The sequence below is a fragment of the Gallus gallus genome, chromosome 5, assembly GCF_016699485.2.
Source record: "Gallus gallus isolate bGalGal1 chromosome 5, bGalGal1.mat.broiler.GRCg7b, whole genome shotgun sequence".
In the NCBI taxonomy this organism is placed as follows: Eukaryota; Metazoa; Chordata; class Aves; order Galliformes; family Phasianidae; genus Gallus; species Gallus gallus.
In genome coordinates, this window is record NC_052536.1 from 34,060,793 (window position 1) to 34,074,245 (window position 13,453).

General features: G+C 35.2%; 1 protein-coding gene across 1 annotated transcript in view; it reads left to right on the plus strand.

The window, feature by feature from the left end:
• The window catches only part of NUBPL (nucleotide binding protein like), an 82,965-nt gene that overhangs the window by 62,301 nt on the left and 7,211 nt on the right, over nucleotides 1-13,453 (plus strand). The window contains exons 9-10 of the mRNA XM_421229.6: nucleotides 3,334-3,454; nucleotides 7,289-7,371. Of these exons, the coding sequence (XP_421229.2) occupies nucleotides 3,334-3,454; nucleotides 7,289-7,371 (204 nt within the window). The remainder of the gene's footprint in view (nucleotides 1-3,333; nucleotides 3,455-7,288; nucleotides 7,372-13,453) is intronic.

A 13,453-nucleotide genomic window follows, 5' to 3' on the forward strand; every position in this document is an offset into this window, starting at 1 on the left:
GAAACGTGCATGTGATGAGAAAATACAAACTGAAATGCTTCATTATTTTAAACAGTAAAGAGAAAAGCTATTTACGATACTTTAAAAATTGTTTTCTGGCTTATCTGTGTGAAGATTACTTTTACATTTTGTTAAGAAAGGGAAACACTTCAGTAGCTTCAGTAGCATTTTTAGCTCTTTTAAAAGGCTGCATTTTCTCTGTTTTGTTTTAGTTTGCAGAATAGCATAACAAAAGAAATAAATTGACATATTCCTTATTATCAACGGCTCTTTAAATGTTTTTGCACCAAAATGAAAGTATGGTAGCATTTGTTGTTTACTACTAGAAGAAAAAAATATAAGCATACAGCAGAGGAACAGCATATGAAATGTTCTATTTTGATTATATGTTTGGATTTACTAAAATCATGCAGAATGACTTTTCTTCATATAAGATCACATTCAATTTAGTACTTTGCTGAATTTTCCTCCTACTGAGAAGTTGTCCAGCTTTCTTTCCAAGTCAGTTTCATTCAGTGTTCTTCACAGAGAATGGCTTCCAACAAAACCATGCATTCTGTGGTAGGCTTGGCTTGATTTGATGTGTGGTAGACAAGATTTTAAGTATCTGTGTGGACTAAAAGGAATGACTAGATCCATCTTAATCAAATGATAAGCCACAGCAACACTGTTATGCCAGATGCTGAATTGCAATGCACTGGAATCAGTGCACTGGAGTTCTTATATGTTGCTCCTTTTTTCTTTTCTCACTTCATACATGCATCAACATAGGTGTTTCATTTACAACAGTGTTAAAGAAGGTCCTGCCTATGTATTGTATTTAGTTTTAAATCAAAATTGAATCTGAGTCACAGTTGTTAATGTTGTTTGTCCTTTACTGAATTGAAAATGAAGTGGGTTTCTCAGGAATTTTCTCCTTGTCTGGAGAAGGTAGCGTATATTTGGATTTGGGCACCATATGTTGTGTAACCAAAAGGTTAATTGAGCAAAAGAAATTTGTAAGCATTCAGAAATCATATGTGCACAGATAATTCATAATGAGAATTTGCCACTTTCTTACTTTCTTGTTATTTCTTGATGGATTTCTTTTCACTGTTCAAAATAAAACAGTTTGACCAAAGAAGTTCAGCATTAGAACTACGACTTTCATATTGTAGGCTATCTCCTGTACTGCAGAGCATCTAGTTCTATTGTTTTCGTGTCTGTTTCGCTGAGCCAAGTTTTCAGAGAAGTATGCAGGCAGAAGAGCTTGCTGAGGAGTAGAACAGGATTCATGCATGCTTGTGGAATAGTTTGTCCAGAAAGTAAGAGCTACTTGGAGGCTTTCCCGAAACTAGTGTTTAAACAGGGAAATAAGAGTCATTACTGACTTTATTAGCAATACTTATTACATTTTCTATAGATTTAAAGGCTCTGAAAGTAACAGTGAAATCTTGTATTTATCCAAGTGTCTGTAGAGATATGTGTTAAAAATACACTTCAGTGATCAAGGTTTGTGTATTTGCACAGATTCTGTATTAAATTTAGTGTTTGTAATTGGCAACTAATATTACAAAAGTCTATTTGTATACAAAAAGAACAATTTATACTTTAGTAAATATGCACTATTTGGTGTTTGACAGATGGGAATAAGGCTGAGATAACAAAAGCAATGTTGTAATGCTGAAATGTCACATGCTTTTAGGAAGATCTGTTTAAATGAAAAGAAAAAAGAACAGCAAACAAGACCTGCAAAGCCAGTCTAGCTTTGGAAATATGGCTATAGCTCAGTATTTGCGTTAACTGGGGCAGAAACACTGCTTTAGGTATTAGATGATCAAAGAATTAACAAAACAGCTGAAATATTTCTAAGCTGTTCATAAAACATTAGTAGACTAAATGACTTTGATTATGAATTTGCTGTATCATAAATATTGTACAAATGTATTGAGGGGAATAAAAAGTGAAAGACCCAAGTTATTTGGAGGGGGATGAATTCATTTAGAGTATAAATGTTGAGATCTCTTTTTTTCATGTGCTGCAGATGATGTCATGCATATATGTTTGTATCAATCTATCTATATATACATGCATATATTGTCTGTTTCTTACAGTGTTCCTTGTTCAGTGTTCCTCTGAAAATTTTACTTGAGTGAAGGAAGATTTAGAAAGTAATATGAAACGTGTAGCAGTGGTATAGGAAACACAGATTATCATCCTTTGATTAGTTTTAACTTTGATGCAAGGAAGCTTTCATTAAGAAATTGTAAATAACATGCTTTATGTGCTGGCAGTGCTACCTTTGTATTCTTTTGGTTAAAACTTTAAGGCCAAAGGTTGTACATTACTGTTAATAAGTAAGGTAATAGCTGTTGCTTGCATTGAATCAGCATCCTTTTAGATCATTATTTCACTAACACAGTAGATGTGTTACTGCTCTAACTTTGTTAGTTTCTTCAAAACACATAACCAGAATGCTTAGGGAAATTTTAAAAAGCACAGAATGTCACAAGATATATAACAGCTTTTCTGAACTTTAAAATATATATTAATCTGTAGCATAAATATCTTGAACTGAAATTTTCTAACCTGGAACCACCAAAGTGAGTCTTCTGTTGATTAACAAATGGGGATGAGTTCTCATTCTCAGTGTTTGTGTGCTGTTCTCATCACTTTTGAGAAAGTCTGCTCTTCCTCAGTAAACAGGCTTGTTTACTAGGTGAATAAAATGAGATCAATTTTATCATGAGCATTATTGTACGTTGTGAAAGAAGATATTTTTGTGCCTGATTTGGCAAATTTGCAGGAGACATTTTGCAAGGATGCAGATGAACATCTGACATCAACAGGAAAGTAGTTTTTGTCACTTCCTTTCACATAATTATTTTTGTTACTTGATCTTTAAAATTTGTTCCTCCTGTACAGAGTAGCAAATCTGATTCTTTTTGAAAACATTTCCCTTCAGGAAAAGTTGTGAAATATCTGAAAAGCACATTTGATTGTTGTTTCTTTTAATTTTTTTTTTTTTTTTAAGTTTGTATCCCCAAAGTGCAGATTATAAAGCTAGAAAATAGTGTTCAGAGGTCAGAAATGTAAAACATCTTGTCTGAGAAGGGGATCTGTTGGAAAGTTAGATCAGTGCAAGAGGTACTTCTGTGATGTGTAAGTTAGTCAATCCTTTAGATGTTTAATTATGGAAAAAAGAAATGTAGAAATAATTTAGCAATGAAAGTGAAACTGAGTAACTGTTGATGATTTGTTGATTCTGTGTTGATAATCTTTTCTTTGTTGACAGAAATGAATAAGGACTGATTTTTGAATCCAAGGTGTCAACATTCCTCCTTCATTTAACAGGTTTTAGGACTAGTTCAGAATATGAGTGTTTTCCGGTGTCCCAAATGTGAACATGAGACGCATATTTTTGGAGCAGATGGTGTAAGAGATCTAGCAAAAACTCTTGGATTGGATGTTCTAGGTAAGGATACAGAAATAGCTTATTAATGGCATGAATGAGGAAGGCTTTAACTGAAGTATAGTTCTACATAAATCTAAGGTATTATATATTCAGACACTGTTTAGATACAATCGAATTAAAGCTTAAGTCGTTGAATGTCACTTTTGTTCCATGCTCAGATTCGTGCTCAGGATCATTCTTGCTAGCAGGATATGGAGTGAATATGCAAATTCTTGAGTTGCATCTTAAATCTCTTGAATTATAAGCTGTGTAGAACATGGATTGTTTTTCTTTTGATGTGGTTTATTACCTGAAATTCAATATATTATGTATCACATACCAATATTTAGAGACAGTCAAGACTTCTGTGTGGTCCTGTAGAACATAAACCTAAGGACTATGTCAGTGCCTATAGAAGTTTTCTTATTTATTTCATTTAAATGAAGTATGTTGTTATATGTGTGAAATAAATATGCCAGTTTGAAACGCAGTTCCTTGGAGCAGTTAGTTTTATGTCCATGTGAAGATATCTTGACTCTCACATGGAAGCAAGCAGACCGTAATGATTATACTTAAATGTTGAAATTAAAAGAATGTGCTGACTTGCAAAATGTTGTTGTAAAGGAAAAAATATCTTTCTTTAAAACAGAAATTGTCCATGATTAAATAATCTGTCATACATTTAAAATATACATTGATCTATAAAATACACATCGCTGTTTTAAAAAGGCATATTTCAACCTGTATTATCAGTAAAGAAAGAATAAATTACAGAATATAACACAGCATAATTAAGTTGGTAAATGGGATAATTGCATGTGTTAATGATCTGTTTTCATGTATTACTATAATTATCTCAATGATTTTCCATAGCTAATTCATTAAAAGAACCAGGAAGCTCACTTAAAAAGATCAACACAAAAACTTCAAGGTCTGACACAAATTTAAAATAGCACAGCAGCACATAATTAAAGACATACATTTCGGCTATCTTTTAGTCTTTTGAATGTATAATGAGTTGTGATCAGAGCCCAAGGGGACTTCTGCAGCCCTGGGTGATGTGGATGGATGCAAATGTTCCGTAAGGAGTTGAATCAAAGCTGCGTTTAGATACACAGACACAATAATATGTCCTACCGTTGATCCTGGAAATGTTTTCTGGTGTTTCCTAAGAGGACAGAACGGACTGTAATAGTATTTAGTAAGGAAAGGTCTGATACATTACAAAGTTTATTAGGGGATAGATGCGGTGTATGAAGAAAAACAGAGTGAAGTTTACCTTAGTCAATCCTTTTGATGGCAATTTTAAGATTAAGAAGAGTGCCCCAAGGGCTAAATTTAGAATCACAGCACTTGATCTGTTTAGTATGCTTGTACTTCAAGGGTGACCACTGCACAATAATACCATATGGTATTATAAACATTTCTGCTTACGGCTTATATGTTAATCTGTCCCAAATGGTAGTTTTATCCTACTGCTATTGAATTGCACCCAAAAGCTTTGAGAGATTTTTTAATAAAAATTTATTTTGTTTATATCTTACTATTCTGTTTGTTCAGTTAAAGACCTAGTTCTGTTGTGAATCCTGATGGGTTGATCTTGATTTCCCTGATAATAGCCAGTAAGTTCTGCAAGCTAACAATGTGCAGAACACAAAAGTATTTTTCAATTATTTTCTCAGAATGTGCAGCCTTTAGTACTGTTGAAAACCTCTCTTATTCTTGTTTATGACAGAAGACAATTGAGTCACCAGTACCCCTTCTGAGTTTCATTTCTTATTTCATATAGGTTTTCTCTCATCTTCCCTGTAGGAAAGAGTGCAGAAGTCCATGAGACTTTGCGTTGCTGATTATTTCTCTCCCTGTCTCTGAAATTCCCCTATTTTGACTTTTTTTTCCTTCTATTACAGTTGAGTGACCAGAAGTATGACCAGAAAGATATGCTATTGATGTACATACTGCTAAGATAATGACTACTGTGCTCCCTGTGCTAACTTTTGCACTTCCAAACTTACTAAACTGTCTGCTAATAGAGCCAACAGTGACTCTGAGATTTATTTATTTTATTTCCTACAATAAAATAAAATTTTCTGAGCACTTAGGCTGTCTTTGCAGTCTGAAATGGTTAAGATCAGAAACATGTAGGTCTGATACATTGATAAGTTCCCATCATGTTTTATAGTGAGGAACAATGCAAAAGCTTCATCTTCCTCAAATTCTTATCATCCAAACAGATGCACAGATTTTTTTTACAGTTTTTGTGCTTCTGCTTAATGTATAAAGTTTTGACATTTTTAATTGGTTGCTTTTTGTTGCTTTGTCTTCTCTGACTCGCACTTTTGTCCATGCAAGACCTTGTGCTTCTGTTGAGCTGTGTCAGATCTTTGTAAGTATTGGGAAGATAAGAGAAAAGCTGCCACAGTACTCAAGAAGGATAGTTCTTTTTTGTAATTTTGAGTAATGTCAATTAATTTTGTAATGTCAGTTTTAGTTTTAATTTTGTAATGTCAATTAAATTGACAGGGAATGTTGTTGGGAAAAAACAAGTGAAGATTAGTTGTTACACAAAATAATTGTAAGAGCTAAGTTCTGGGAGGTTTATGAAGTTACTCTTATTCTGTTAATAAGAACATTGAAGATTAAAGAAAATTTTAAAGGACTCCTCATTTATTTATTTACTTATTTTACCTGAGAAGAGTCATTCAAGACTGAAAAAAATAAGCAACAATTAAATTTAAAGCAAATGGATGATGATAATTAAAAAAGAAAAAAACCTGAATTTCTTCAAGCACTCTGCTCCATAATCATGGAGCCACAGCTTTTGTCTGCTATTGATTTCATTTCCTATGTGCTTTTGATTCTTTTTTCTTAGCAAGCTTTGTAATTTCTAAATTCTGTCAGTTTTTATACCATTCAATTTACATGTTTCTTCTAACTATATTGAACTTCATTAATCTGCACTGGCTTGGTTTAGGCTAATTAAATGTTGCTAAAATGTATGAATTAAAATTGAAGCTTCTGAGACAAGTCAGAATTGAACAAAGCATAGTGTATTCTGTCTACACCAATCTGTGATGTGGAATACAGCTACATCTTCCATTAAAAAAGTTGGTTTTCAGTTCACCTCTTAATTATTTCTGTAGTAATGAACTAAACATGGGAGCTTCAAGTTTTCTTTAGTGCTGAAAAACTATATTTCAGGATGTATGTTTCAGAGTGGACTGGGGTTACTAATTGAGTCTCCTTTAGAAAATTCCTTTTCTCTCTGATAGTTCCCTGCTTGTTATAAAAGAATATAAAAAAGATTTCTGTTGGAAAGAAGGAACTCAATGCTTCCCTACCTTTTAATTGGATACAGAGCCTAATAAGGACAATAACAAGTGTTATTACTTGGAAATTAAGTATTCAAAGAAGTCTTTGAATGGCTATTAAGATCTTTTAAAAGCATTGAAAAGAGCATACAATGAGGAGATAGGCTAAACAGGAAGTTGCATGAGTACTTGCCAAACGCTCAAGCAAACTTCATGTACTCAAAATAGTTTGTATCTCAGCTTGTATTTTTCTGTGTAATCGAGAGAAAAAAGCAAACAACCTGTTGTCATTTATTACACAGGATAGTCTGTCATTCAGAGAATGAAAAAGCCAGAATATATTTGGCATTAAACACTGTGGATATATAGGAAGTGTTCTGCAGCTAATTTTCATTTGAAATGCTGATTTATTTTTTTTTGTAATAAGTAATTCAAAGAACTTCAAGAAGACTGGAATTTGTTTTCAAGTCACTTTAGGACTATTCTGATGAAATGTTGAAGATATCTTAGGTCTTCACTTACACGTTTGGTGTCTTTACTACAGGAGACATTCCACTGCACGTTAACATACGGGAGACTTGTGATTCGGGGCAGCCTGTTGTGATCTCACAGCCTCAAAGTGATGCCGTAAGTCTGGTGCACTGCACTAAAAGTAACAAAAAGCACCTCATCTCACTCCCACACTCCAGACGAAAGTGGATGCAGAGTGCTTCTTGTTATTGCTGTTTGAAAACAAACGTGTGCCTGATTGTAACTGAGGAAAATGAAGTTGTTGTAGAAGAGTTGTGTCATTAAGTAAGTTTGGCCCTTATGTTTCCCAGTTTTTTGGAATGCTGATCATGGGTTTTGCTTGTGTGCATGTGTTTTTGCTTGATTGAGAATAGCAAGGATTTGATTCAGGTTCTGGGGTATGCTAAGAGGAGGAAGGTCAGTGTCAAGCCACATGAGACCATGCAGCTAATGGAGGTCCTCTAAAACTGTCAGTTGAGCCTTTGGTAGTGGAGCCTGGAAACTGTCAAAGGATCCTATCAAAAAATGTTTGAAGCAAAATCTGTGTATTGTCAATACCTGGGTTGTTTTCAGCAGGAAGTGAAGGAATTTGCACGCAAGAGGAAATTGATTTTTTTGTGCATTTACCATTATGTTTTACTGCCAAAGGAAAATGTGAGTTGTTGAGATTGTGGCAGTTAAATATGCAAGTCTCTGAGGAAAAGCAGTTGTGCATATAAAATTTCATTAACACGTGGACACTACGATTGTTTTCCTGTCCCCTTTGCTGGAGCTTGTCTGCCATGCTCTGTAGGGCAGGATGTCTGCCGCATTGTGTAGGCACAGTGTATTGAGTGATGCAGCCTTACTGCTGCTTAGATGTTACCTTAAAAAAAAAAGTAATGATGATAATAGATGCTAGAATCAGTTATAGATAAGGTAGAAAGTACAAATAATGTATTCTTTCTAATACCATGATTGCTAGGTACAGCCTGAAATAACTTTTCCTGCTTATTCTTTTAAAATAGTGATGGGGAATAATCCAGTATTGTTAATGTACTGATGAATAGTGACTTACATTGCAGCACTTACTTTTTTAATTCGATAGAGCAGCAGCACTACAGCATGCCTATTTCTAATTGAATGCAATAATCTTGCTAGTCTTTGACAAGACCTCTGCTGATTGTGGAATAATGTAGTGATCTTGATTCCAGATCCTTGTGAAAAGGAATCATTCCAATCAATACTGTGGTTTCTATCTGGGAATCCTGATCAGAAGTGCTAAGGTTTTCAATAGATATATAGCTTAGGTCAAAGTTGATGCAAAACAATTAAGCATACCAATATGGAACACTCAGAGTTTCTGAAATCTGTATTAACCAAGAGTGTAGCCTGCGGGAGTCTGAGCTTACATACATATGTGCAGGACAGCATTCTGAAAATTAAGAAAGACAAGAGAGTCTGTAGGGTTGCCATCTGTTCCTTCTTGGACTGTTCTTGGTAATGAAAGGAGGGGTTATAAGCACCATTTGTGGCAATTAAGTTAAATATGGAGAGGAATAAAGATAGACAAATATGTGTGACTCTGGGGAAAACTTTTAATATTCTTCTCTGCCATTGTGTCTGTGAGATAATCATTCTCTCTTCAGAAGGAGCTTGATTTTTTTTTTTTTTAGACATAACTAATCTCCACAGTATGAAAAAAATTTCCCTTTGTCACTGATTTGCTTCTTGTAATAAAGACAGAAAGTGGTTGTTGTTCTCTTACATTTTAAAAGAAAAATGAAATTCTTAGCACATAACTGATGGTGGGAGAGGTCTTATAAGGTCAGATTCTAATCTTTAATGCATGACATCCATGTCCGTGTTTCTCAAATAAACTAAAATTGTGGCTATTCATACATGAACAATCATAGTTATTCAGATAGAGAACAATGTGCTCTGAGCTGCTGAAATTATCTCTGCACTTGTCCCTTAAATTTACAGATTTTTGTATACAAAATTCTCTTGTTGTCTTTGTTAGAGCACACTTAAAAATGAAATACAGGCTCACAGAACTGAAATAATATCTAGTTAAGTCAGACAGTGGGGGATAAGGATGATGACTGACTTCTCAGAAACCCAGCATGTTGCCACACCTTTTAAGTTCTGTCAAGAATAAAGAGTGTTTTTAAAATGTTAGCTAGTACTTTTTTTTTTGCTTACATACCACTGGGTTCACCTTGTCTTGCTGACGTGTAATAGCATGGCTCTCAATTTTCACTAGGATTTTGAATTGTATAAGCAAACTTGTTTAGATTATTTATTTTAAAGCTTAGTTTGCTTAGATGCAGTTAGTAGAGGACGAAAACTACCTTTATACAAATGTGGCAAGGAAATGAGTAACAACCAAAATAACTCTTCCAGAAGAAATAAAATTACCTGTAAAATTGTGGATGTTTCCATTTTGAAACTTCTCCCTCAGAATTACATGACACATAAGATTCATCTTACGTATTGCAAAAAGGGTTGTCTCTATAACTGAAAGATAGGAGGACTTAATGGCTCAAGTACTATTTTGCTAAAGCTTGAGTCCCCAAGGGGTAATATCCTCAAGGAGAAATACAGAATATTAGCAAATTCATTCTGCTCTTGGTATAACGTTATCCACATTAATGTTTCTGTCAGCTTAGTTGTTTAAATTATGGCTTTCTTTTTTTTTTAACAGACTTTATTGGCAAAACTTTATCTGCTGTAGAAATGTGGTGTGAAAATTGAATATTGCCGTACTTGCATGTTAGCCTAAATAACAGAGGCTATTCTAACAGAAAGGTAGCAGACAGCAGCAACTGGTAGTGATCTAAGATCCTCTACAGGGAGCTTATCATTTCTTACTTAAATCAACAGTGAGGACTTACCGGGCCCTTCTGTAGGTAATTGAGAGTCTTGGGGGAGCGTTTCCTTCCTCTCTTAGTTGTAGAGGTGGATTGGTTGGCTAGGGCTTTACTGTTTGCTCATCCAAACATTTAATAGTTTCTGGACAGCAAAGCTAGTTTAAAAAATAATAATAATAAAAAAATAAAAATCAAGAACACTGTTAAAATGAAAAACATAGAATAGGGAAAACGAAAGAATAATCACTGAAACCAGGTGGGAATTGTTAATGCTCAGATGTGAGAGAACCTACTAACAATTGCAAATAGAAACCAACAGCAAAATGGAGGTTTGAAAGAGGCATTTTTTCTGGATGAGAAGAAATAGCTGGATGGTTCCAGCTATTTCTTGCGCCTGTACACGGAGCCCCTGCTGGTGAACTTGCCGACACCAGAGTTCAGCATGCCCTACAATGTCATTTGCCATTTGTCATTTACAATGTCATATTTTCTGGAAGAGAAATTTGCAGGTGAGAGAACTAGAGGCACATAAACATGATTACTTCCACCAGAATTACTCTTCCACCAAACTAATTGTTAAAAATGCCTGTTGAACTCCCTGTCAACAATGGGGAAAACTGAAGTAGGGGTTTCTAAAAGCTTTTCCTTCTGTGAGCAAACAACTTGAGGAGGTTTGGCTGGTTGTCTTGTGAGCACATGCAGGCTGAAACTTTTAGGTATCTCACAGCATCAATGGCACAGTGGATTTGCTCATGCCTTGCCAGAAGAGGCAGGCTAACTGTGACCATCAGGTACCAAACTGCCACCTATCCGAGGTTCAGCAAGCAACTAAAGAATTCAAAGTATGTTTCCTATGCCAGTGTAACCATTCACCGTTTAAAAACTAGAGAGTCTTGGTGAAGTAGGCATTTCAGGGAGGAGATGTGCTGGTGGCTAAGATATGTAGGAGATGTAGTCTCTCATCTTGGCTTAGGAATGAGGTGATTTAAAAAAAAAAAAAATAGGACTGTAGAGAGATGGTACACCTCTAAGATTCAGAAGGGATGTTGTATTCAAGACAGAAGATAAGTCACGATAGAATGAAATTTACATTTCACCTTCTTCCATTACAAAAGAGATAGTAAGCTCTCATGGCAGAAAATTTAGAGGATGAGTACATTTGGTTAGTCAGCTCCTTAGTGTTTTCGTGCCACAAATAGTTACAGAAAACATCTGGAATCTATTAAGGAAAAGATACTCAGAGTTCAGCCTCATAAAATCAAGTAGAGTGCATTGAGAAAGTTTGGGAAGATGAGAGGGAGCAAATTCCATTAATCTGATGCTGCTAGGATTTCCAAGCCCCAGACTGATCAACCTCTTGGAGATATGTGCAAACTTGCTTGAAGTTTGGTGAGGAGTTTGACTTGGGTAGGAGAACAAAAAAACTTGTCCTGGAGTAAGAAAACTAAGACTTGTTCCTGGAAAACATGCTTAATGTTGTCCTATCCAGCTTGTCATAAAGACCAGCGTATGATAGAAAAAACACATACTTCTTGTCTAGTTCACATTTAACTATGTGAAGCATGTTCAGCCCCCTTGAAAATGTATCCATATGTATTGGTGAAAGAATTTGAGGCCAGTAAATGGCACAGAGCTCTGTAAGGGGAGGGAAGAAGCCCAGTCAAGTGGAAAGCAGGGGCAATAGGCTTCAGCAGTCAAATAAATTAGGAATGTTACAGACTTGAGTTTGATATTATCCAAAGGGGCAGTTGAAAATTATATTCACAAAGACTTCTTCTGTAGAATTCTTTGCAAGGATGAAGTGTGAGTCGAGTAAAAATGGACCATGTTTAAAGCTTTGCAGTAAGTAGTTGGAAAAAGATTGAAATAGTTGTAACAAATTATGTTTGCTGTTGTTTAGCTGTCATCAATGATTTCATTTAAAGAGAGGTCTGTCCAGGGCATGATATCTTTAAGAAAAGCAAACCCTAAAGACTGCTTGCTATGATGTATATTATGTCTTACCACCATCCAGGCTTCCTCTGAATGATCACAGTAACATTTAGCATATGTAGGTTTGAATCCTTCATTCAGGCTGCGGGTAGTACATCATCAGACCTTCATTTACACATTCTGCTGAAGAAAGTGCTAAGTGTTAGGATAGTCTGTTTGAAGGATGCTACTGTATTGCATTTGAATTGTGCTATTCTACTTAACAATGTTTTCTAGGCAGGATGTTTTTTTTGTTGTACATAAAGGAATCTGAGTAATGTATATATGTACTGGCACCTCGAGGTTAGCAGTGCTTCACAGCTGAGGCTCCATCAGAGGAAGGCTTAGCTTTCGCAATTGCTTATATATAAAAGTAGGATTAACAGGAGATTTCCATGTCCCACAAATAGTATGGCTTTTTTTTTTTTATCAGGAGACATCCAGTTTACTTAACCCATCTCCTACACTGTAGTTGTAATTTATGGATTAACTTTCATATTTTCAATAAGTCCACTTTCTGGGCTTTATTGCAATTTGGTAGAAGTTGCCAATTCATCCAAAGAAGAACCTTATCATAGAGAACTGTCAAGAGGAAGACAGAGTGCAAAAGATTCTGGGCTTCTTGTAGCAATCAAAAATTTCTTTGAGTGTTATAAAGTTTTTGTCTGAAGTGGAAACTCATTTAGAGCTGTGCTTATCGTTATGTTTTTAGTGCCTCCTGTGCTGACCGTGGTAAAATAGAGACATCAGTAGGCAGCTCCAGGCACGCTGGAGCTTGGAGTTGTGTCAAAGTCAAGTAATTTCCATGAAAACTAAAACTAAAAGATCTTACAGAACTGAAAACATGGATTGTGATTGAATAAAGAGAGAGATGCACTTTATTTTCTTCATTAAGATATAATCAAGCATTTTTATTATGTAGACAGTAGCCAAGTCTAGTATTTATCTCTGTAATGGCCACTATCTCATTAGATGCTTGTTGCCTAAGGTTGCTAGTTTTCTTTAGCGATGATTACAGTACAGGACCCTGACAGCTCAGCTGTGCAGATTAAAATAATTGTATTCTTCTTTGTAGCTATAGTAGCATTCACTGTTCCAGACAGTCAGTGCTTGCATAGATTTTCCTTTGGATTGCTGAGTTAGACAAAGCATCTTAATAGTCTTGGAATCCTTTAATAGAATTCAGAAAGATGTCACTATTTGGATTTGTGCTCTTTGGTGTCCTTGGCCCATAAACAAGTCATGGGATCAGTATATTTTTTTCTGGGTTGCTGGCATCCACTGGTTTGGGAGAAGATGAATGCGATACTAGATCTTTCCTATTTTGGTTTTATTGATAGGTAAGTTCTACTTTGTGGTTTTGCGGCCCTTGCACT